This window comes from Aulostomus chinensis, chromosome 6, assembly GCF_037954235.1.
Source record: "Aulostomus chinensis isolate RoL2024-O1b breed Wild chromosome 6, RoL_Achi_v1.0, whole genome shotgun sequence".
NCBI classification, from domain to species: Eukaryota; Metazoa; Chordata; class Actinopteri; order Syngnathiformes; family Aulostomidae; genus Aulostomus; species Aulostomus chinensis.
The window spans coordinates 7,435,628-7,460,530 of NC_141325.1; the positions used below are offsets into that span (position 1 = coordinate 7,435,628).

A 24,903-nucleotide genomic window follows, 5' to 3' on the forward strand; every position below is an offset into this window, starting at 1 on the left:
ACAGCCATTATTGATTGAAGATTTATTGTAGCTTATTTATACTGTTTGTCATCAGCTTCAGGCGGCACGGTGGTGCAGTGGTCAGCACTGTCACCTCACAGCAAGAAGGTTCTGGGTTCGAGCCCCGGCTCCAGCACAGGATCTTTCTGTGTGGAGTCTCCATGTTCTCCCTGTTCCTGTGTGGGTTCTCTCTGGTACTCCAGCTTCCTCCCACAGTCCAAAGACATCAAGAGGGGACGAGGCTGATTGATACTCTAAATTGACTGTAGGTGTGGCTGTGAGTGTGAATGGTTGTCTGTCTCTATGTGTTGGCCCTGGGATGGACTGATGACCTGTCCAGGGTGAACCAGGGTGTCCAGGCTGCTGTGATAGGCTCCAGGCCCCCCACCCCACGACCCATAACAGGATAAATAGTAGAGGATGGATGTCATCAGCTTCAACTATATTTTTCTCAAGTGCTGCTGTTCAGTGTGAAATAATTACAAAATTGCATGGTAATTCTTTATATGTTCTTTATACACTGCATAAAAACAAGGGCATGGATAAATTGAAGTTATCCAAAACCTACAAAATACACACCCTGTACAATGAAAATATTTTCCAAGCTCATACCAAGGTATTTCATGTATATTTACATCCTATGAACACTAACTGTTGATGGAACAGAGCTTGTGATGGGCAACTTGACTAGAATGATATATGGCAAATTGAAGCCTTTCTTCTTTGTACATTTCCTTTAAAATGACAACAAACCAAATCCTTTTTTTTTTAAAGAAAACATGGCCTATTCCTACACATCCACACTGCAACATGAACAGTATCCTTTTCCAAGGAGTCAACTCGGAGTGGCGGGAGCAGCGTTCTTTTACAGCCTCGCGACACAAAGGTCGCTGTAAGGCAGGAAAGGGAAATGTAAGGCCTCTGGTCAGGTGTGTCAGTAGCAGGATCGAAGCGATTGTCTACCCAGAGGTGTTCACAGATGACCGCTTCCACTTTACATTCTCGACATTTATAACATCCAGGCCAAAAAGTTCTCCAAAGGATCAGTAGTTGCCAACTTTTTCCAGCAATGCCAGCCTGCCTCCTCACCCCCCACCCCCCACCCCCACCCCCATCAGCAGTGTGATAACTTACAGGAAAAATTACAGGTGCCTTTGCATGATGGCGTACACGTCTAATATTTAGTCTGCCCTCATTTCTATCAACGAGGAAGACACAATATCAGTAAACACAATACAGATCAACAGCACCACAAACCTCAGCCGCCAAAATCTCTCGAAAACAACAAAAACAACATGATTACCTTCGTGGAGGTAATTTATTGCAGGGCTGACGGATTTGAATTTGTGGGTGTGTCACTTTTACCTCTGAATGCGCTTAAATGAGAGACCGTTAAGACTGAGCATGTTTGCCGTGATACAGCGTATTCCTCGGAGTGGCACTTTCCTGTGAGAGAATAGAGACGCTTTGAGTTTGTTGAAAGCTGGAACTTATTCAGGTACCTTCTGTGATTTGAAGCATGTGCCTTTTTCACCTGATTGTCAATGCGCTGCGTCTGTTTGATCTTGTGGTGGAGTTGAGTAATATTGCACATTTCCCTTTTACATTTGAGCACACATTGGTCCATTGCACTCAGCTCTGTACACAAACATTTGAATGAATAACCCACAAAAGTTTTACTCATTTCAGAAATAACTGGCCGACAGCGTAAAAGTAAGCTTCGTGTTCCTACGTCTGACAGCAATTTCATTTTTCTATTTCTTTTTTTACAGAATTTACAATTTGCAGATTTGTCTTCCTCTAAAGGCAGCGAAACAGAAAAGAGACCTTAAAACCTCAGGAGGATTATCTACGAGCACATTCAACGCCTCATTTACAGCGTAGGGATTACCAGAGAGAAGCTATATTCCAAAATAGATTTAACAAAAACGTACAAGATATGACACAAGATAGCAATGATACAATTCTGGTAACCTGCAAGATACAAGAATAAAAATACAATACTGTGCCAGGCAAAGAGTTGAGTTTGGCTGCTGAAGAAAATAAAACACCATACAGCTATATTTTAAAACAATTTGTCCACAAAATCAATACATTTTAAAATATCTATAACCTTAAATAACAATAATAATCCTCATTGATCAATAAAATGAATCCTGAATGAACCCCAGAGTGAAGAAGACACTTGAAACTGGTCTTCAGTGGACCAGATACCAGATCTGTACTGTAATATAACAATTATGTACAAGCCTTGTTAAGGTGTTCAACTACATACTTACACCCCCCCCCACACACACACACACCCACACACACCAGACACACATTTTTACACAGAAGACCCCCGACTGGTCCTCCCTGGCCATATACAGCAGATCATTCCATACTTTTTAACTTTGGCACATTAACGCTCAGTAGTTTTCCCTCTAGAGGAGTCGCGTTAGTTATTTAGGAGGGTACAGCAGCGCAAAATGGCGAGGTGGGGTAAAATGCTATTTTGAAAAAAACTAAAACAGGAACAGTTTGAGCTGTGGTTAAAGGGTAACTTCGTAGTTTCCTTCACGTGATATTTAGATGGTTCTTCGGCCGGTGGGAAGACCAGAAAATAAGCAGAACATAATGGTACTTTTTGTAAAATCAAAAGTATCTGCCACACATTGATTAAAATTATTTCAAGTTGTTTTATAAAACCCCAAATCATTATTTTGTATTATTGAGAAATTAGTATGATTATCTTCATGATAGTATTTTCATGTGGGCTGTATGTTTACAGAACAGAAACAGATTCAACCCAGTTTGACCTGATTCTCAGTTCAGCTCTCAGACCAGAACAAACCTGGTTATCACATAAAAAGAATAAAATACTCAAAATACTTGAATTTACAGCTTAAGTAGTAGTTGTGCTTGAAGTGCCACAGTCGTCAGTTATACCAGCACATGGACCACTTTGTTTGCTGAAATATACAGTATCTGGGGCCTAAGAGCATCTAAAAGCCTCTTGTAGGAAGAAAACTGCCTGGCTTGTTTTCATATCATAAATATCTATTAAAACATAAGAAATAGTCTGGATTGATAGAATATTAGCTATGTCCATTTGTGTTGGGTTTGTGTGTTCCTGCCTCAGGAAGACGCCTCTTGAAATGCCGATTAAACTTGCCATTTAAAAATAAATATACCTACAGACTCTGTCCATGGACGCTTGAGTGTGTCTGCTGTTATTTATACAAAGACTGGTTTGTAGCACCTTTTATTAACTTTGTGGTATTTACCCATGAGGTGCATTTGACTTGTTAAGCGTCTCTTCCTCAGCGCTCTCCTGATGATATTTCAAAGTCTCTCGAATCTCATTTTGGACTAAGAATTCCTGGTTCCAGCTTTGTGCTGCTGCTGCGGCCCCAGCAGCTGGCCGTGATGCTCATGCTGCGCTGGGTCGCTCCCTGGTTGTGGCTGTAAGCGCGCTCCAGCCGCTCCCGCTCCAGCCGCTCGCTGTCTGACTGGCTCTGTGTACGCTCTGGTCTGTTGTGGATGTGGCCCGTAGGGGAGCTGGGGGCCGGTTGTGAGGAGATGGTGCGCAGCAGGTGGTTCCGCTTCCTCAGGAAATCGCTGTTTGCTCCCAAGCCAAAGCTGCCTTTACGGAGCACCATGCGTGCACTGCTGGACTTGGCTGGGCGGGAGCGGTGGTTGTACTCCAGCTGGGACAAATGAGCTGCATAACCTTCTGTGATAAACTGTTGAGAGGAAAATAGCAAAGACAGACCGTCAGCAGGAGACAAACACAGCATTTACTAGTAGCTGTGATAGATCAGATAGTGTTGGACTACTTTTTGGGGTTTGGGGTTCTTGCAATATGCTACTCTCAAAGGGATGGGGTTTTTTTTTACAAGTAATCCATCACGGAAAAAATTCTGGATAATATTTGGTGCTTTTAGCTACAGTATCTGCAGATATTCTACAAGTGATTTGATCAATGGCTGGTATTTACCAATGTCGATTTATGTCGATTGAATAAATCTGCTTGCATGATAGCCACATTTTCTGCATACTAAGAACGCATTAATACATGTAATGTATTTCTTTATTTCAAAAACATTTGGAGTCCCCATAAGTTTTATATTTACTGCATTGGACGAATTCCCATAAGTCCCCCCCAAAAAATGACCAATGTCCAATACTGATGATGTGCTAATATCAGTGTGCATCCCTAAAATACTGGAAGGCTACCTGACACTGGTGCTGCATCTTCTTGGAGGGTCTCCCAACAATGTATATTTGGGAGGGAGGCAGGCCAATGGAGGAGTAGACCGAGATGTCTTTGGTTGATCCGTAACCAGCAAAAATCCTCATGTGAGCCTAGAATCAGTCAAATAAAAAAGAGCATTGAAAACTTACCTGAATTAATAATTAAGCATTGTTTCAAAACTTTCCCCCCAAAATGGATCGAGATAACACACATGTGACATACAGTACGCTTCAAACTACCCAGAGACCCCTCCCCCTCTCCCAGCCTGACCTCTGTCAGGGACTTGAGGAAGTTGGCCTTGTGTCTGAGCGGGTCATGGACCAGACCGTCACAGAAGGACACAATGCCATGAGGGAAGTTGTGCTGAGATAACCAAGCGACGACACGCTGCTTCTGCATGTCTGGACGTCCCGTTACATAGATGATCAGGTAGCCTAAATCCTGCCAGTGCCTGATTTACCAAACAGAGGAATAAAGTTATTTAGTGACAGAGAGACACAACAACTGTACTAAAGTAAAGGAATTCTTTGACCTGACCTGACAACATCGACAGCTCCTGCCCGCACTTTAGGATCACTGCCCATAATTGACACGCTGGCAGCGAATGACCCGTCGATGCTAAATACCACAAACTCTGTGCCACGTGGAATAACAGTCAGGTAGCTGTCTGCAAAGGTGTGGTCACCCCTGGGGGAGGAAGGGACAAAATGAAAAAAAAAAAAAGAAGATAGAATCCAAGATATTTTTGAGCCAAAACATCATTCATGGTTCCGTTGAGTTGCCCGCATCTTCAGGAACTCACCTCACAACCATCTTGACGGGGTAGACGCCAATGCCTAGACGCTTGTCCTCTGGAATGTTAAATGACACACGGCCGCTGCTGTTGGTCACCTCCGTGTTGAAGTACACCCACTCCCCTGACGGAGGCTGCGTCATGATGTGCAGGTCCACCTGTGCAGAATCACACAACAAACTCATCCTTATAACAAAACACAACTTATAGAGGCTTGAATGAAGGAGTCCTGCTGTGAAATGAAAGTTTACCTTTTCCCCAGCCAAAGTGACCATGTCCAGAGGGCCATACATGAAGCGACCTGTCACGACCTGCTGGCTGTCCTCTGTGAACACGGCGTCATTCACACGGTGGTTGGCAGTCACGTTCTGTTAGATGATACAGAGAACATGTTTATTATGCATCTTTCTTTCCCTCCAAGATGTCTTTGAGGCATTTTTGGAAATATTTGAGGCAGCCACATTTGAACCCAAAAAATGTCTTTACCCTGATCTTCACATGAGTCCTCTTACGGAGCCACTTCTCTCGAGGTTTGGAGGGCGTGAACTCTGACACTTCTTTCCCATCCAGCTCCAGGATGCTGGAGTTTTCATGCCTCATGACCTATGGCAAATACTTGCATCACCCATCTGTGTAAAAGCCTCATACAAGAAATAATTAACAGAGGGCTGTACAATCATACACACTCACCTGTCTCAGAAGAAAAGACACAACATCGGTGGACTCCCAGTAGGATGCGTGGAAGAGGTGCGGTAAAGCCACTGTGGGGAAAGCAGTCAGAGCATCGGGGCAGTAGAGGGCAAAATCCAGCCGCTTTGTGCCCCACCAACGTGCTGCAACTGCGATGGGAACGGAGTGAATAGGGTGCACAAGTGTAAGATGACACTTAAAAGGTCAGGGTGAGGTATGTGATGCCACGCGAAGGTGCTGAAGCAAAAATTTCAAAATTTAACCATAATCACACCAATCCCAGCAGCTCTTGGTCTAAAGGACGGAAAGAAAGGAGTTTGAAATTGTTATTAACAGTAAAACATAAGGGCTGAAACACCAGAACTGGAGGAAGAACGATTATTAAAGGCAACTGAGGATGATTATTGGTATTAGTATGGCATGAAGATGATAATAAATTGGGAAAGAAGCATTAAGGTCTGGAAATAAAGATCACTCAATCACAGGAAGAATTTGATTTTAGAAGAATACAGGTGAAAAAAAGGAGATGCAGAAACACTTCTTCTGGATTGGGACACAGAAAAGGACAGTGTAGCCTTGCGCTGATATCAAAAGTCCCCTCCCTTAGAAAAATACCTTGCTCCACTTCAGCCTGGGAGTCCAGTGACACCAGATCACATATAGCATAGTCCAGCCCCGCTGACGAGCAGTTCTCGTACTGGTCAGTGGGACTTAATCCTTCAAATGACTCTGCCACAGAGTCCAGCTCTGCTGCTAGATCAGCGTCAGGAGATTCTGCAGCCTGGTCAACCACTTTTTTCTTACGTGATTTAGGAGGACTTTTCAGGAAGAGTTTGTTTTGTGAGGATAAGGCGAGTTGGGACAAAAGACTGGAACTTTTTGATTGGTTAATTTGGGTTGATTTGGCTATGGGAGGAGAAAAGAAAAAGAGACATTTAAAAAAAACTGATGCATATGTTACAGTATGAACAAATTAAAATGCTACAATCATTCCATGTCAGTAAACTGCTGATCTGTGAATGTAAACACTGAAAAATATTTGTTAGTATCAGCTAAGAAGAGCAAAGTGGAGCAGCTGAAGGTCCACTGACATTCTGGAGTCACGTGAGCAGCCATCTTGCATAATCAGCTGACGCGAGTCCTCAGGATTGTACTGTAGGTGCTAAAACAGTGTGCAGAAGAATGCTGTGAGGCACAGATAAATGCTCTGGGAACAGATGATGATGTAAGGAGGAGGAGGGGGGAACAATCTCACATAAAACACAACAGATTATCTCGGCAAACGTTGCAATCGGGAGTAGACAATGCAGGAATGAGGGAGGCAGGTGCCTACATGCATTGCAGCATTAGAAAAATGCAGCTCTCGTTCATTGCATTTACATTTAGACAGTGGATAAGAGTAAGACAGACAGTGAAAAGTGGCACTATGCTCGCTCTTCTTCAGGACTCGGCTCGCTCTATCTGGGAGATTAAAGAGGAGAAGGAGAACACGCTGCAATGCAGGTGTCATCTTGCTATGAAAAGGTAGCAAGAGGAGCGGGGTATTCATGTCTACCTGGCTGACTAGGCTGCTCCAGCTGGAGTGCAAGGTGTGTGTGTGGAGTCAGCGAAATGGAGGAGAGTCAGAAATAGAAACAGGACAGAAAAATCGAGATCGGCTAAAAGAAAGAACTAGAAACAGTGTTTGTGTGAGTGGAAGGAAGAGAGAAAGCCTTGTTGAGAACACTTACTGTTGGCTATGTTGGTGGCAGTGTAACTGTCTGCCATTCCTGAGACCTGGCTGGCAATGCTGACCTCACTGGCTCTCCGCTGGCCCCGGTAGAAGGGGCCCGTTACAGGGGATGAGGGGTACGAATTGTCCATGAAGACACCACCATGAGACTGAACAACATCCGCTATTGAGCCGAAACAAGGAGATCCCATTAGACAGAGACACAGGTAAGGGGAACTCACAGTGATGCGAGGGGGAGGTAGATGGGGGGTAAGGCCAGCAGGGAAGTATGACGGGAGGCACCGTGGTTTTAGCGGGTGGGTGAAACCAAAAGTTGGCCTCATGATGGCCGAGGTCAGATGTCTGAAACCAGCCGAGAGTAAACACGAGCTTATGAACACATGAAACACTTAGTGAGTGTAGAAACACACATATCCACCACTGATATGTGAACATCTCTTATGGAGGTGATTTTCTTTTGGTTAGAGCCGAAGTACTTTCTTTCACAAATTAGATGACCTCTGACCATCATCATAAGGAGAGGAATGCGTACAGTATAATCAGTGAGTATAGATACCACTCCAAGTACAACACACGACGCAAACACAACATCACAAGCACCACAATATTCACGTCCTCTATTTGAAACTGATCCTGACATCGGTCATCTGTCTAGCCCTCGTCGGTCACAGCACAAACAGACACGGGAGGTGACATGAAGGCGTGACACAACCACAAAACATACGAGCTCTTGCTGATGTTTCAGGGTATTTCCATGGCGTGTTAATATTTGTCATTTCCAATCAGAAATTACTTATGAAAATCAGAAAATAAACCATATACTTAAGATAAAAGACTACATGTGAAAGTAAAGATAGATATCAGGGGTGTCACGTTTAACTGATCTAATAGCAAACATTCCAATGCATGTTTCCAAACCTGTTCCGACATGATCAGCACCTCCGTTCATGTTTGTGCTGAAGGTGGCAGTTTGAGGTTCATCCATTCTGTCTTGCTTATGCATAACTGTTTGCATTATTTGACCTACTTGTAGTGAGTGAATGATAATATCCCGGTGTCACTGGTAGATTTTGGTACATATCTCAGTATCGGTCTCTTTGTGTTTGCAACACATGATGGTAAAACAATGGCATAAAGGGCTGGCTGATATGGAAAAAACAAGATATCACAATATTTTTGACCAACTACCACAAAATTAAACCCGTGGCACTGCTCTATAGATGACTATTTGTGCTTTCAAAAAATATCAACATCATGAGTTCATAAAATTGAAATGAACTACAAAGTTGTTTGTTGCGTTTGACAATAGTATTTGACAATAACACAATAAAGAAAAAACAAAGATTGTGTGATTTCATCACATAATTTCCTATCAACTGTTGAACTGAGGTACCAAATCACATTGCCATATTTTATGTTTCAAAAGCCAGAAGATCATTTGCTAAAAGAAACACTATTATATTATTGCATTGTGACAAAACTTGTCTTGGATCAAGTCTAAAGATGGCTGCAGCCCTCAGATGTATTCAAACAACAGCGATGGGAATACTCAGAAACGGACACGACATTTTAGACATGACAGGGTGAGGGATGGAATACACAGACTAGAGAAACACACTGAACAAGGATCAGGACAGATGCAGGTGAATGGGAGAGGCTACACACACTCCATAGTGGCGGGTGTGGCTTTGAGGGAGCCCTCCTGCCAGTTTAGCACAGGCACAGGTATGCAGGTCTCACTGATGGTCTCCTGACAGCGAAGGGACAGAGGAGGCCCGCTGTCAAGTAGCAGCTGAGCGTGGCTCTGGACTGTCTCCACTACAGAGGGAGGTGGAGGAGCAGAAAGGGCAGAGATCAGGGGGGTTTTGGAGGTAGAGAGCCAGGTTATGGGGTGGGGTGGGAGACAGGAGGCCGAGAGAGGAAGAGGGAAAGAGGACAAGGAAGACACAAAAACATATGAAGCAAGAAAAACAGAGCATGAGACAAGAAAGCAGAGTTAAGCCCTTAGTCAAGCCCGCGTCGTCAGAGGTGTAGTTGCAGTTTCGTAATATTCTATTCTAGGATTTTAATGCTTGGATAAAAGCTCTCGCTCACTCAAAAGTGATCACAAAATTTGAAACAGCATCAAAAACATGAATCGTTTGCATAAGGCATAAGGGGTGTTTTGTATATTCTGCTCTACTGGCAAATGAAAATGCCAATCAAAATCCGCTACAAGTTACCTCCCTCATTTTCTCCTGGTTACATGTAAATATAAAGATACAAACAGCTCTGATATTTATTTCACGGGGCCTTCAAGGCGTCACGCGGGTTAAACAACTTCAGCTTGTTCTATAATCAGCTGGTTCCCGGCGGTTCATTAATTGTCAGAGTGAATCGCAGCGATGTTTGTATAAAAAAGGGCAGGCTGAGGCTCTAAGGGTTACTCCACTCTGATGACCAGTCTAAACAGAAACCACTCGCAGGACTATGACCACATTTGGATGAATAAATTGCTTCACAAAGGACGTTGAAGCGCAAACAGTAGAAAAATGTTTCATTTTTCTTTGAGACGATGTTTGCTCTGTGTGTGAAGGAACTCTGTGTGTTCAAGGCATCTTTATGGCATGTGCTGTCTATGGCATGCATTCATGAGGAACAGGACAGGTGGTTACATTCAGAGCTCACAGTGTCAGGCCCGTGTGGTCTTTAGTTACAGAGAGCATTTTAACCCAGGGGATCTTGCATTTGGGTCCATGCTTGAGAATCCAAGTCAGATCAACATAAATCATCACAATTGGATAGTTAAGGAATCATCTTATTACTGAAGCCAGCCAGTGTAGTGGGCTCACCCAGTAGAGCCGAGTTTCCATCTCCCAGGGGAAAGCGTTGGTAACGTGGCACATTGAAAGGAGGCAAGAGGTGAAACTTCCTCTCCAGGAGAGGCTCCAGGCGGGATGCGGAGGGGTCGGCGGGATGGAATAAGTTATAAACCTGCTGACACGCAGGACGCAGCTGAGCCACTAGAGGGAGAAATCAAACCAAAGACTCATGAGTCAGGAGAAGACAAATGGACTGCACAACTACACAACATGGGCTTAAGAGCCAGGAAGGCAATGAATTTTACACCGTATACAACAAGGGTAAATGTTCGATGGTTCTATACTACAGTTTACTCAGTTTAGCTCCAAGTGATATAAACTGTTGGATATCTTCAACTTAAGTTTGAAAGAAATACGGTGTACAACATAAATCAAGTGTGCCATCATTGACGTCATCACAGCAATACATGACTTTGTACAAAGTAGCTTACCATCCAGCACAGGGATGACAGTCTTCCTCAGGGCGAGCACCAGTCCCAGCGGAGAGCCAAACAGGAAAAAGTCAGACACTTCAAAGTCAAACTTCCCAAGGGAGCCTCCGTCCAACATAGTGCTGCTGCTCGACCTGCGTGATGCTGCATCGCTTCGCAAGACACTGGAATGTAAGCTGGAAGGACGACACAAAGTCATTGCCTCGTGTAGAACTAAAAATACATCCGATACTGTGATGTGAAGCCAGCAATGTTTCTGTCTTCAGTATAAACCTGTGACTACACACCTGGACAGGAAGGCCTGATGTTGTTTAATGGTGTCCAGCTCGTACGTTGAAGAGTCACTTCTCTTACGTGGCAGTTGTCTTTTGGTGTCGTCACCTGTGCTGGTACGAGGGATGTCGATGTTACTGCGACTGAGGTGGCGGCTGCCCTCAAGGGTTGGGGAAGCTGATCCGTGACCACAATTAACAATAATGCCAGGAGAGAGCAGGTCCTGGTCCTGCAGGTTGATCCAGAAATATAACTTACAGCACTGTGATCAATACATAGGACTGTCAACTGCATTGCATAGAGAGGAAACTCCTTAAATGAAAGAAAATCTATTTGGAGGGCATATATTCAGGGTTTGTTGTAGATTCTGGTGGCAAATCATATTACATAAACCAATTTGAGAGCATGTTGCTTAATTTTATACAAATAAATATGTAGAAACCTATTCATATTATCTTTTAAGATCAACACTTACCTGTACGCTGACAACACTGCCTCTTCGGCTGCTGTTCTGGCTTTCATTGACTGTCTGGTTGGTACTGCACAAGGCATCAAACCCTAAGATTCCTCCGACACAATCCCCGATGAGACAGACCTTAAAGGTCACGGATGAGAAATAAAGTTAAACAATACTGTTGTCAAAATAGAGATAAAAGCTGTTTTGAAGAAGGTAAAAATAAAAAGATTTTGAAAAATCAAAGAGGAATGAATTTATATGGTGTTTTGAATCGTGACTTTAACATCAATAATAATTTTCTCACCAAATCATGGCCCTCTGAATTGAATTAAGAAATGCCACGAGATTCCCAGTTTATTTATTTCCTCAGGAAACTTTTTCTAAATTCTTTTATGGCCTCAACTGCTTCTTTCAAGTCAGGATTTTGTAAATTGTAGTCCTATTTAATGAGAAACGGTCAGCGTAGCCTGTCAATCATGATGAAGACGTAGTAATACCTTTCCATTGAATTTCACTTTCTCGTCCAACATGTAAAACCTGAACCTTCAAAATGTTGGTTTACAAGCTAAAAACCAGAAAGGTGTATCAGAGCAAAACAACATGAGTAACCAACCTGGCCAGAGAAAGCAGCCCCGTCCAGAGACTTGATGAAGTCGGTGTACACCTGGTTGGCTCGGACAATAACGGTTGCCACGGCCTCCTGGTATTGTGGGGCGGAGGTGGCCAGGAGGGGCAGGGCTGCCAGGGGGATGTGGTCCTGACTGCTGGACAGACAACCCTCATCGTAGCTGTAGGGGCTCAGGCTGCCGCAAAAGACACACATTCTCTATATCAGATAGTGAAATCTAAAGACTGAGACAGCCCACACAGGAGCTTGAAGTAATAAACACAAGGGGAACGGTCACAATGTGCACCTGGAACTTTTCCATCATAAGCAAACACTACATAAACTGGAGCCTTCAAATATTATGACCAGCAGCATGCATACAATGTGTCCATGTGCAGCCTCTTACTTGGATACCAGGGAGAAAGCCTCAGCACAGATGGCAGGGCAGGGCACCAAGCGGATGGCGATGCGTCCCAGTGCAGCAGGGTAGTGCACACGCATGACTGTGTCAAAAGCAGTACTGATGGTGTTGACGTCAGCCTGCTTGCTGTTCTGGTCACCTCCACCTGTATCCAGGATGTTCCCTCCGTGCAGAACCAAGATGAGTACATGGATCTTGGACGGCTGCAGACACTGCTGGGACGAGCTCTCCTGGGAACAGAACGTTTCAGAACGGTTGATGTAGGGAGATGATGATGAAGAGCGACAGGAGGATGATTGTTAATACTGAGGGACAAGTCCTCTTTATTAACATGACCAGACAGCGCCGACTGGGAGAAAAAATAAAGATTGGCAATAATTCCTCTTTACAGACGGACCTTTAACAGACACGAGCGGAAAACCATGAAGGGAAAAGAAGAGGTAAACCTACACTGCAACTGTCCAACCAGCAACAAAAGTGCTGGGCAGTTTTGGCTGAGAAGTTTGATCCAAAACTTCAGAGAAAAAAAAAACTCAACACCACAGCTGCAAGTACACAGGAGTTGAAGAAGAGGGCGGTGAGGTTGAGGAGTACGCATGGATTGAGGTCTGGACAGCCGCAGGGAAACGGGCAGGAGTAGTATGTCAGGGGAATTTGAGGTTTCTGTGACGTTGTCCACAGTGAACTGGGGCTAGACCGGTTACTTACAGACTGATGCCGTGTTACCATGATGGTAGGAATGCGAGAGCTATCTGCTTGGCCGCTAACAGAGCCACGCATCTGAACACAAGAGGACAGAGAAGCTCAGGGACAAAAAGCCCTTCTCAGACCCTCCAAACCGCAGGGCCAGATATAAAGATTGCTTTTCATTTTAAAAAGAAATGAAATTAGGTTTCAGTCCTGAAGGGCATTTCTGTAGATCGTCCAACGTGTTTTGAAGTGCGTTGTGGACACACATGTACCTCATCTAGTCTCTCCTCACTGGTTATTCTTTCATAGTCCACCGTCATTTCCTTGAAGAGCTCACCTGTAAAGACACACAGTGATCGTTAACAACACAGCAGTGTGACCGTCCATGGCGGCCTGCACGTACGCGCTCTTCATCATACCAGATGTTTCTTCTGTTTCTTCTGCAGCCTCAATCTTGTCCATGAGGTCGTTGGAGTTCCACTTGGCGATTTCCTTTGGAAAGACCTCCTCACTGTCTGAGAGATCCTCTGTAGCAGTCACAGGAGATAAATTAACAAATTAATGTGCGCCATTCAGGGTTAAAACATCTCATTACACCGTTGAAATAAACAATTTACAGTGAATACCAAGGTCATAGTGGGCCACATAAAATATTCAGTCAGTTGTATGATGTCTGATAGAAAACCAACACAAAACATTCCTATCCAGATCCTAAAATATTGTTCAATATCTAATTTCAACATCTATTTTACATTAAAAAGACAGGTGTGCACTAAAATGCACTATGAGGTTGATAATTATGTCTACAGTAAGAAAATGATAAATTGCTTTCATTTACCAAATTAATCTGCGATTAGGAATCTTCATCTAGGATTTATAAGAAAAGATTTTGGCAGCCACCACCTGTTTAATTTTATAAATTTAATGTTCATATGCAAATAATTAAATTAAATTTACTCTTATTATCCATCTGTCCATCCATTTTCTATGGGGGGGGGGGGGGACAAGGGGTGCTGGAGCCTATCCCAGCTGATATCAGGTGAGAGGCAGGGTTCACCCTGGACGGGTCACCAGTTTACTCTTATTATACTATGAATAAATAACACAAAGGTTGTGGGATGAAATGAACGTAGTTTTATTTCACAGTGACATGCAAACACAGGCCTAAAATGCAGCAGCCAGTCTCTCAGGAACACAAACAATGCGCAAATATGGATGCACTCACTGCATTAGACACGGATTTTGATCAAAAATAGCTGCAAATTGCTAGATTGGATCAGTATTGGTGGCAATGAGAGATCTGGGCTGGGAACTCATTTTTGGTGAATGGACTGTATTTAACATCTTTCTACTGTGGTGGGATACAATTCCCATGACAATGTTGTCTCATTCATGCACACCCACACACTGATGGTGGAGGCCAAACTACTCAAGGACACTTCACTAAGGAAAGTGAGAATCAAGCCAGCGACCCTTCAGATATTCGACAGCCACTCTACCTCCAGGCCATGCCACCTTTTTTTTTTTTTTTTTTTTTAAACTACTCCTGAATTGTGATTTATCAACCTTCTTTCATTAATATGACTTGTGATTTCATACGGAGTTCCTCGTTAAGGCAGCTACTGTTTTATATTGGACTTAAATTTAACCAATAAGAAATGACACAATTAATTACAGATTTATTTTAGGAAGCAATGTTTAAGACAAGCCTAATGTTTCCCTGCACATAAAAGACTGGTCTCCTCCACAGATGCGCTGGTGCTTACAGCTCATTCATCAAACTCTGCTCTTCGTCCTTGAAGCATTTCAGCATCAAGTGATGAGGACTTTTTATTTAGGTTTTTCCCACACATTTCCTTCAATGCATTAATTTGTTCACATATAGCAGGTGTCAGTCTGACTTAAACGAGGTACAATTAAGACACATAGGTCTCATGAAAAAAAAAAGAGGTTTTATCTCATCTAAGTCAATCAATGAAGCAACTGTTGATTCAGTCGTATACACATAGTAAAGTTTGGCAACTCAAGCAGATGCATTTGTTTTATTGCCTACATGACAAAACTACAGCAATAATCCACTCAAAAGCGTATTTTGCCTTTCAAGTACTCACAAATATGTGTTTTGAGCTCACAAAGATGTTTTTTCTCTGGTGCATTACTTCTTTATGACTCTAGATTGCAGAGAGAGCCAGTCATGTATAATTAGCTTACAGATAACGGCTGCTGATGGCTAACAAGAGTATTTCTACCCATTCAGAAACTCTCAAGTGCATCGTCCGATATAATCCATGTCTTCTTTATCCAGCTGAATGTCCAGTAATCCACAAACAGTTTGATTTGAGCAAAAATAAAAGGACACTCTCTGCATTTTGGAGTGAAGAAGTGACGCGGGAGGGAAAAATATCTTTTTAAACTCAACGCGCACTTGCAAGAACTTAAAAAGCATAATACAATTTTAGGGCGACGTATAACTTTATTACAAATTAAGGTTATCATCATTATCAATTAACCTTATTAGTGTCATCTGTGATGAGTTCTCTTTCCTTCATTCTCTGTTACACAGGACCAAGAGTACTAACGGAAAATTGATGAACAAGTGTTTGATTGCAGCACGCGGACCATAACCACATATAAAGCACTGAATATAGATGGAAATCTAATATCACAGGAAATGTGAGCCAAATTACTTTCTGTTTCCATATTTAATTTGTGTACTGCTATCATGTGATGAATCCAGTAACTGTTCATTTGCTAATACACTGTACCTCAACAAGCAGCTTAATTTATTACCCCTAATTCAATAAGTGTATTGCAGGAGGTTGCTGTAACTACATCAGTTAATCAGAAATAATGGGCAGGGCAGCCACCCGACTGTAAAAGCTGTCCATGACGCAGGGATATGTGACCTAATCTGAAATTATGAATGTGTAGTCAAGAGTTTGTCCAATAAAATATAAAGTGCTTTTGCTTCATGCACCCAACACAGATTCATCCATCCACACAAACATGACATAATAAATTAGCAGATGACAGTAAAACGATCATTGTTCTCCAGCAAGTCAAAACGTCACAAGATTTATTGAACATGGAAGACGTAGAAATAAATGAATGAAAACCAAATCAGTATCAAACTGAGAGCAGCATCATTGTGACGAAGCCACACAAACAAAGGTGAATCTTGAGGGGAATTTCTGGGTTTATATGCATTGTAAACGCTAGTATTTGTATTATGATACATGTAACACGAGAGCTGGTGTCTGTTGGTGAGAGAGGGCCTGGTGGGCTAAGATGTCAGTGAATTCTGAACTTTGGGTAAACTCAGGCTAAGCCACGGGACCCGAGTCCTCAGCCAAACTCATCCGGCAGCACCACACCCACTTATTTCAACTGCAGCCCCAAAGCATGCTGGGTATCTGGGAAGTTTAAGAACTGATCTGTGGTTAAAGAAATGCATGAAGAATGAGGTTCCATACAAAATTAACACAAAGACACTTATTGATGGACTCTAGTTTAACATTACCATGAGCGTCGAAAAACTCCTCGTCCGAGCTGTCGTCCGAGTCTCGTGCTATGCTCTGCATCCTCCACTCAGAGATGCTGTGGCGTGATGGGCTCACTGAAAGACCGCACATGAAGAAAAAAAAATGCACTGTTATTTTAGGACATGTGTTTCAGCCTCTCTCTTTTCCCTTTTTATCACACACTCTCTACGACAAAGAAATATTGCACAATCTCCCCCAGCCCACACACATGCACGCGTGCGCACACACACACACACACACACACACACACACACACACACACAGTGTTATATAAACATGGAACAGTCTCTGTGGCGCATTACTTCATCCCAGATGGACTGGTTGGTCGTCATGGGGGTGTGTGAAAAGTGAGGCTAAATGTAACACAGACAAATTACTAGCTAGCTGAAGGAACATGGCCTAAAAGAAAGCTTTGTCTATCACGTGTCCTCAGGCTTGGCTTTGGCCATGTGTGTGTATGTGTATGTGCGTGTGTGTGTGTGTGTGTGTGGGTTGCGGGGGAAGGGGGGCACAGCTGTGGCTGTCAGCACACTGTAGGAAACATCTGTGGTGGGAGGGAGGGTTACTGAAGAGCATCAGCTTCCCCTGTTCTATGATGTCAGCACTGTTGCTAAAAATAGCCAAGGAGAAACCACAGGGGGAGATACAGGGGTGAAACAAATCACACTGGTGGAGAGTCTGGGTACAGGTGGCAGCTACGGTAGCTGCTGCCCTGAGGTACAGGTGACACTAGAGATGAGCATGTCAGGGTGCATGATTTTATAGTGTTGAAGCTGCTGCTAAAAATAACCCCGGCAATTCCACTGAGTTAGAGGGGTGAAGTGAGGTAAGTTGGATAATACAGCACATGGTTTAGTGAGTAAATATAGTTGAGTAGTGTAAAAAAAAAAAAAAAAAAAAAAAAAAAAATCAGTCAACAGAGTCTGCATCCCTAAAGCTTTCTCATGAGATGAGATTTTACTTCTGAACATCAACTAAAATTCAGAGATTTGATTATTCCCCTTGGAAGCAAGGTGTGTGAAGCTGAGAACTAGAGATCGGATATCGGATTGGGAATATCCAAAATGGGTCCCAATCCTCATATTATTCACAGATGGGCTTACTTCATTCATGGATCATACAGCTGAATGATGTGGCTGGACCTCGTAGTGGATCATGAATCCCCATAAGTACATGAGATGCATCACCAATCCATTTGGTAAAATACTTGTACAAGTTTGGAACATATTGAAGTTTAATGCCTTTGTGTATATGTTTTGGGCTTTTAATGAGCAGTGTTGTGTTGTTTAGTAAAGCCTCCTGATGTAGCCATAAACATGTGGCCAACAATAATAATGATAATAAAAGACTCTGATATTGGAACTGCATTGGTAATGATTCATGTACGGGATTGGAACAGAAAAAAATGTGGATCCATGCAATTTTCCTGAGTAACAGAACTACAAAATTCCCCAATGCCAATTCTGTTTCGGGTTGTCTATTATCGTCAATTACAGTGAAGCAGTATATGAAGAGTCTGAAAAACAGTCGAAGGAGGAGCCATGACAGAAGATATCTCTCTACATTTCTCTGATTCCTTCCCCACCTGCAGCAGCCTCACACATAAACAGAGGCCACAGGGGAACAGCTTAAATTAGCTCTTCACCTCCTCTCTTGGATGAGCGGGAGGATCGTGACGACGTGGACCACTGCTTGGTGAGTACCCCTCGTGGCTGGAGAGTCTCTCCCCCTGAGCTGACAACAACCTCTTCTGCTTCGATGGAGCTGATCGCTTCCTGAGCTTCCTGGTCTTGAGATGGGCTGCCTCCATTTGCCTCGGTAGCCTCCTCTGCCTGGCTGAACTGGGCCATCTTCCTAGCCAGGGTCAGCTGTGTTTCCAGCTCCAGCTGCCTGATGTCCTCCATGGTCAGACCATACCACTCATCCTGCCAGCACCAGGCCTGCCGGTGGGCACGCACCATCACCTTTCTCAGTCCTTGGGAGAGATGATAGAAAATATCACACAACCACTTCAATCGGTTTATTTTCTAACTCCTCTCAAAGCAGATGAAGGTTCGCACCAACGTCATGGATGAAGCGTTCAATCTTCGACTGCATGCCCCAGTAGCGGAATTCCACCTTGCACAGTTTATAGGCACACATGATGGGGGTCTTTCCTGGGCTATTGTTGTATTCCTCTATCCAATCATCCAACAGAGGACCCCTCTGAGTCTTGACTGACTTGTAGAGCCGCGGGTCCTCCTCTGCTTTGTACTCATGAGGTGGAATGGGATCTGTCACAATGTCGATCGGGTCTGCCATGAAATAAATCCAAATTCACAAAGGAATGAGAAATGGAGGCAAGTGTTTGGAGTATACTACACAACTGACAAAACATTTTATGACAGGTTTCAGTGTCTTTCGAGGGTAAGGTCGAACATCATGCATATAAACAACCATCCTTTCAAGTTAATGAAATCAAAAGGGTCCTTGCCTGGCAACATACGACACAAATTATAGCTCAGGAGCTTCACAGCAAATCAACGTCAGAGAAAAGAGATGCAATACCACTGAATGGCCACAAGAGGACCGATATCAAGGCACAATCAAACTACTACCCCAGAGTCTTAAAATAGCTGTTACAAGAAAAGTAATTACTTAATGCACTGGTTCTCTATTTTCCAGTTATATTGAAGCAAGGGATCTCTAACCTCAAAATAAGTTCATGCACCTTCTGTTTGCAATATGGTGGAGTTGGTTTCTATTATAATACTTCTGGATTGACACCAAATGACCTCACCAATCGTCCTCTGCCTCTTCTCTGCAGCAGACATGTTGAAGACATCTGCCTGGTTGCCTGTGTCAGGCATGTAGTAAGTCTCGATGTCAATGGAAAACTTCTCCACAAAGGGACAGGTGTACCTGAAGGACATGAGGGTAGAGCACTGAGTCAATATCAGTATTCTGACAAGACGGCATTATGGGTCTGCCTTCAATCAGAGTTTCACTATTCAATTGTGTGGCTCCAGATCACAGCTATCTCGTTAAGAGTGACAACACCCTCTCACTGCCAGGATACATGACATGTAAGCCATGCCCATCTGTTGCATCTGAGGCGCCTGCAGCAAAACTGTCACCGGTTGAATAGACGTGTCAACAAGCACTTGCAGTCTATCAATATCCTGACAGTCTAGTCAAGGGCACATCTCCTTTCAGCACCTTCACATCACTATTTGTCAGGCCCTGCACAGACTAAATGACTTAAAAAGGGGAGCTATCAACATCTCAAAGAATGGGAGTGCAGCTGGCCAGATGCTGATCTGTGGCTAACACAGGATTTTAACCTACTTCTTGATGCATTACACTTCATATTAAAAGTGTTTGAATGATTACCTCTGGATTAAAGGGTGCTGATATAGCATCAGGTAACAAACACTCTCTCTCCTGATTTAAAAGGGTCTGGAGGCGGCCTTTCTGCAGAAGAACCTTACCGGGTGCGGGTGTAAGGGTAGGCGTTCCAGGACTCCTCTTCAACCCTCAGTGCCGCTTTGGGCAAGATGGAGCGGAACCAGCTCGGAATGTGCATGCCAATGTGGTAAACCTTGTGGGTGTACTGGCCTATCCCACCTGGTCCATCTTTGTAGGGCTTATTTTCTAGGATCTCCACACCGCTACCTTCACCACAGCTCTCTTCTCTGCTCTTTTTCTGCAAGAAGAATAAAATAAATTTGAAATGTGTACAGGAATACAATTTCCTCAACACAGTTTTATGATTGGAACTGTAGCAAATTAAATAATGAGTGGCTCTCAGTTGTTGGCCATTGTTTGTCAGTAGACAGAAACAAAAGACAACAGATAAATTATAAACTTCCTTAAGTCTGACAGCTCTGAATTGCAAATGCTGCCACACCTTTTCCATATTTACATTCCAGGTGCACAGAGGAAGAAAAACTGGGTGGAGCCGGCAGATGCAGCTGTGTAGAGATACAACGAGGTGACTCATATTTTCAAAGACAGGAATGCATGACACACATGTTCAGGGGAGGATTCGTTATGAAATCAGTGAAATGAGAAACCTTGAGAGGAGAGCAGAGTCCAGGTGCTGACAAAATCAAAAACACAGAGCAAAGAGCAAAAAGGAACCATAAATGTGAGATAATACTGATGTTTCTCTAATCAGCTGTTATTCTATATTTACCTAAACAACTGCTAGTGTGTTAAACGTCGGTTGGTGTTGCATTTCATATAACAACAGAATAAAAGTGAGACAGATTTCTCCAATCAGTCCGGTGGGGAGAAGCGATGCATTGAAGGGAGGAGGAAGCCATGAATCGTCCAGTGCACCAGACCTCATTACCTCTGACAGGTCATTCATTAGCCACCGGCTCTGCTCTCAACAACCCAGACAGCTCCAAAGACAGAGCACAGATGCCACAGCATTGTCAAACTGGTCTCACTCAGGGGTGATGGAGCATAGTCGATGTAAATGTCAAAGGTTACAGCATAATGTACACCCTATAACAATAAACTATCCAGATGAGCAGCTCAGCCCACCCAAAAAACATGAAGACACAGTTCCACTCAAGAGAGCTCTGTCAGTTCGGATCCTTTCAGCATGTTTTTCAATATGTACCATATGTGAAAATCATATAAACCTTTTTAGACAGACATCAACATTGCTAGATATGGACTATCAGCCAAACTGGTTGTAAATTACACGATGCTAATATTTGCATATTGAATATTAGGGACACAAAAATCCTGTATCGCGCATCCGTAGCTCTGCCACTGCCTCCTCTTCACCAGGTTATTAAAAAGGAAGACAGGCCACAACACTGGCCAGAGCTCTGTTGATCCCTTAGGAAAAAGTAGAAGAGTGGAAGTAGATAACATTGACTTGTGTACACTCTTAATGAATAGTGTGGTTTGCACATTTGTGTACATAAGTAAACTGCCCTCAAAGGGGAACAGGAAGAATAAGAGAACCTGGAAGAATAAACATCATTAAGTGCCTAGTGCTTTCAAAAGAGTGGTGGTGGTGGTGGTGGGGGGGGGGGGGGGTTCTTCTCTAAAATCCTTTTTTGCTCAGTACATAAAGTACTGCTGAGTTGTAGTCCTACCCTAAAACACTGCCTGCCTTCCCCCACTTCTTCTCATCCACCAGCTATCACCTCAATAGGCTGCTGAACATGTCAAACTCCAACAGGATGAGAGTCACATCCTGATTTTTTTCCTCTTGCCTTCAAGTGACTCTGCATGTTTCCTGTCTGAGATGCTGCTTTTCACCTCTCCCCGCAGACACAGTTGCCGAGTCAGAACATGATGGATGAGTGAATGAGACACAGCAAGATCCACTCATATCTAATTCCTCGCGCATTTTCTCTCTACATATCTGAAAATCCCTATGTGGCGATAATGAATTGCCAATTAGTTACCAATAAGAAGGCAGCATTGAAAGGCGACTAAGTGAGAGGAGAGATGGGGTGGGGCAATTCCTGCTGAGGTGCAGATATCGCCAAGCTGTCCTGAGGCCCTGACTTCATCTATGGGGCGTACACCAAGGATGGATCGCAGGCAGCCAGGTCTACATGCAGCAGTTGCCCTGGTAACATGGCATAGATGAAGGGAGGGTATCCAGCAAAACCTTGTTTTCTCTCTGGTCAGAACACAGCTTCCCCTCTTACACCCCTCCTCCCTCATTTCTTCCCCTCCCTCCTTCCTAGCCTCTCTTTCTGTCCACCATTTCCTCTTTTCATTCACTCCCTCTCTTGAACAAAACCTGACCACCGGCACACTGCTGATGTCATGGTTACCATGGTGATAGAAGCCTCACAGCAACACGGCTGTGGAAGAGAGGGTGAGGTCAGGGGGAAAGGTAACTATGGGTCACTAATGTAAGAATTCCTCCTCTTCACATGCTTGACAGAGCACATATGAACTTTGCCAGCTTGCTGGCACACGTGTCGTTTGAACACAATGTCCTGTCTCACAAAATCTCACAAGCAGACAATTGGATAGCCCAGCAGGCCAAAACAAATACTGCAGTTCTTTTTTATTTAATTAATAAGTCAAGTCCTTCTCCACAACAATCCGTACAATACAGCAATGCTGCCAAAGATAGGATTGTGTGTGTGTGTGTGTTTGGAAGTGTGGCACAGCTTATGCAGTCTAGAAACGGCTGCTCGCTTTGGGGCATGTCCGCTGAGTCATGTTTCCAACCACCTACAGCTCAACTTGATTACCTGTCTGTTTGGCACTCTGAGGAAGGGGGAAGGCCATATGGAGGAAATACAAGAGGGGCAGAAAAGAAACAGAAAAACCTGCTATTATATTTTTACAAATTAAGTCTGAGTTATAAGAGTTATATTTACTATTTTACCAGGAGATGAGCAGTTGGATTAGACGACTTTACGGCATACAAACTTTTTTTTTTTTTTTTTAATGTGAAATAATAGAAGAGGCAATTCAACAGGATGGTCATGAAAGCAACATTTACTTTTGTACACATGTTCCAGTCAGGGTCCATAAATGACTCCGTGTGCGGTGACTCATATAAACCACCATGATTAAAGTTCACTTAAGGTATAAGACACTCTGAACACAACAACATGTTTCAACCTGATTAAAAAAAAAAAAAAAAAAGCAACCTTAACTTGTTCTGCCCAAATTTAAAGAAACCACATACTATGATGTTTGGCGCCACTATGAGCCTCAGATGATACAACAGACCTACGTAAGTGCCAAATTTATGCACGTTTGAAAGTAAAGTAACAAAATAAAATGTATTTACAACAGCTTCAGTCTGTATGAGTTCTGCCCCTGTACAGCTGCTTAGTGTACCTGGCAGTACCACTGGATTAAATAAATCCTCCTTAGTGTACACACACCATATGAGGAGGAAAGATTTCCCCACAAGGGTTGCACAAGTCATCCCTTTCTAGCATGCAATGGTAAACAGTTTCCATAAAGCAGCCTGTTTAGTCAAATCCAACTTTGTCACGCAGAGCAGTATGGTAATTTCCATCAAGGCATGTGAGTTGACAGCGAGGCGGCCCTGCCCTCATCCTACCACAAGGAACCAGCCACCTTAGGGAGTTTAAATTGGATAATCTATCAACACACAAGCTCTCTTTGTTCTGATACTCCACAAGAGCCAGACTCCATGTGACCAAATCTTGTAAACCGGACTGTACTGTGAAAAATCCCCTGTGTTAATGTCTGCTTGTTTTCATCACATGGCTATTTTTGTCCAGGTGTACATCAGAGAGAGACCTCACCTGGATCATATAGAGCTGAGCGATGCGGTACTCCTCCACACTCATGGGCATGGGGATGCGGTACTCCTTGATAAGCATGGTGAATCTTGGAGGAGGGGGAAAAGGGGGGACAAGGGAAAAGACTGATAATGGAAGGGAGGAGGGGAAGGTGGAAGGTGAGGGGTAGAGGGAAGGGAGGGGGAGGGGACAGGAGAAACTCCGGGGGGTCCTATGAGTGACTCGTCAAATCACCAGCTGAAGTCCACATTGATGAGTCCTGTCGGGGACGAATAAAATACAACAGTGTAAGCTGGGAAAGTTATGACAAAATCACTTTGATCAGCAGAAGGTATCAAATTTCTTTCATTTTTTTTCAGCTCAATTTTACATTGCTAATAAGTTGTCCTAGTCAGCCCTTGTGCCTGTCCCGCTAACACCGTGGACTACCACATGCCTCCTCTGTCAAATGTGGAGTCGCTGGCTGCATCTTTTACCTTGACAGTGAGAGTTTCACCAAAGGGATGGAGTGAAAGGAAAGATCGCACTATTCCCCCCAGTTCTCCTCCTCTACACTAGGCGTCCTGACCAACTGGAGGAGGCATGAGTGCAGTGACCGGGACACATACTTTCATTCCACTTCCCACCTGCAGACATGACCAGTTATGTCTATGCAGACACCCAACCAAGCCACATGTAAAATGGTAACATGGGGTGTCAAACCAGCCCCCCCCCCCTTCATTGGTAGGCAATGCAATGAATGCATGTTGTGACAAATGCAACTAAGATAGAATACGGACAATGAAAATACTTGATATTTCTTCAAACCATTTTCTGACAGCATCCATCACATCAGCAACAAAAATCACACGCAGAGGATAGCAGCAGCACACAGACAAATGTTTTCAGAAGAAATTTCTCCATACGTAATTGCGGG

General features: G+C 43.5%; 1 protein-coding gene across 3 annotated transcripts in view; it reads right to left on the bottom strand.

Annotated features, from left to right (window-relative positions):
- Window positions 1-119: 119 nt before the first annotated feature.
- The window catches only part of LOC147259928 (membrane-associated phosphatidylinositol transfer protein 2-like), a 42,141-nt gene continuing 17,357 nt past the window's right edge, over window positions 120-24,903 (bottom strand). Inside the window, exons 2-27 of one of the 3 annotated variants that reach the window (XM_086206178.1) lie at window positions 23,991-24,246; window positions 20,205-20,419; window positions 19,514-19,635; window positions 18,795-19,028; window positions 18,380-18,709; window positions 16,713-16,808; window positions 13,612-13,719; window positions 13,465-13,529; window positions 13,211-13,282; window positions 12,488-12,732; window positions 12,088-12,277; window positions 11,493-11,612; window positions 11,032-11,246; window positions 10,745-10,920; window positions 10,284-10,454; window positions 9,118-9,270; window positions 7,451-7,615; window positions 6,336-6,626; window positions 5,721-5,869; window positions 5,517-5,633; window positions 5,282-5,398; window positions 5,040-5,188; window positions 4,775-4,924; window positions 4,508-4,688; window positions 4,219-4,347; window positions 120-3,725 (exon numbers count right to left, since the gene is read on the bottom strand). In XM_086206178.1, coding sequence (XP_086062304.1) covers window positions 3,342-3,725; window positions 4,219-4,347; window positions 4,508-4,688; window positions 4,775-4,924; window positions 5,040-5,188; window positions 5,282-5,398; window positions 5,517-5,633; window positions 5,721-5,869; window positions 6,336-6,626; window positions 7,451-7,615; window positions 9,118-9,270; window positions 10,284-10,454; window positions 10,745-10,920; window positions 11,032-11,246; window positions 11,493-11,612; window positions 12,088-12,277; window positions 12,488-12,732; window positions 13,211-13,282; window positions 13,465-13,529; window positions 13,612-13,719; window positions 16,713-16,808; window positions 18,380-18,709; window positions 18,795-19,028; window positions 19,514-19,635; window positions 20,205-20,419; window positions 23,991-24,068 — 4,422 coding nt within the window. In that variant the 5' untranslated portion in view covers window positions 24,069-24,246 and the 3' untranslated portion in view covers window positions 120-3,341. The remainder of the gene's footprint in view (window positions 3,726-4,218; window positions 4,348-4,507; window positions 4,689-4,774; window positions 4,925-5,039; window positions 5,189-5,281; window positions 5,399-5,516; window positions 5,634-5,720; window positions 5,870-6,335; window positions 6,627-7,450; window positions 7,616-9,117; window positions 9,271-10,283; window positions 10,455-10,744; window positions 10,921-11,031; window positions 11,247-11,492; window positions 11,613-12,087; window positions 12,278-12,487; window positions 12,733-13,210; window positions 13,283-13,464; window positions 13,530-13,611; window positions 13,720-16,712; window positions 16,809-18,379; window positions 18,710-18,794; window positions 19,029-19,513; window positions 19,636-20,204; window positions 20,420-23,990; window positions 24,247-24,903) is intronic. The other 2 variants (XM_086206179.1, XM_086206180.1) reach the window with 2 other exon arrangements.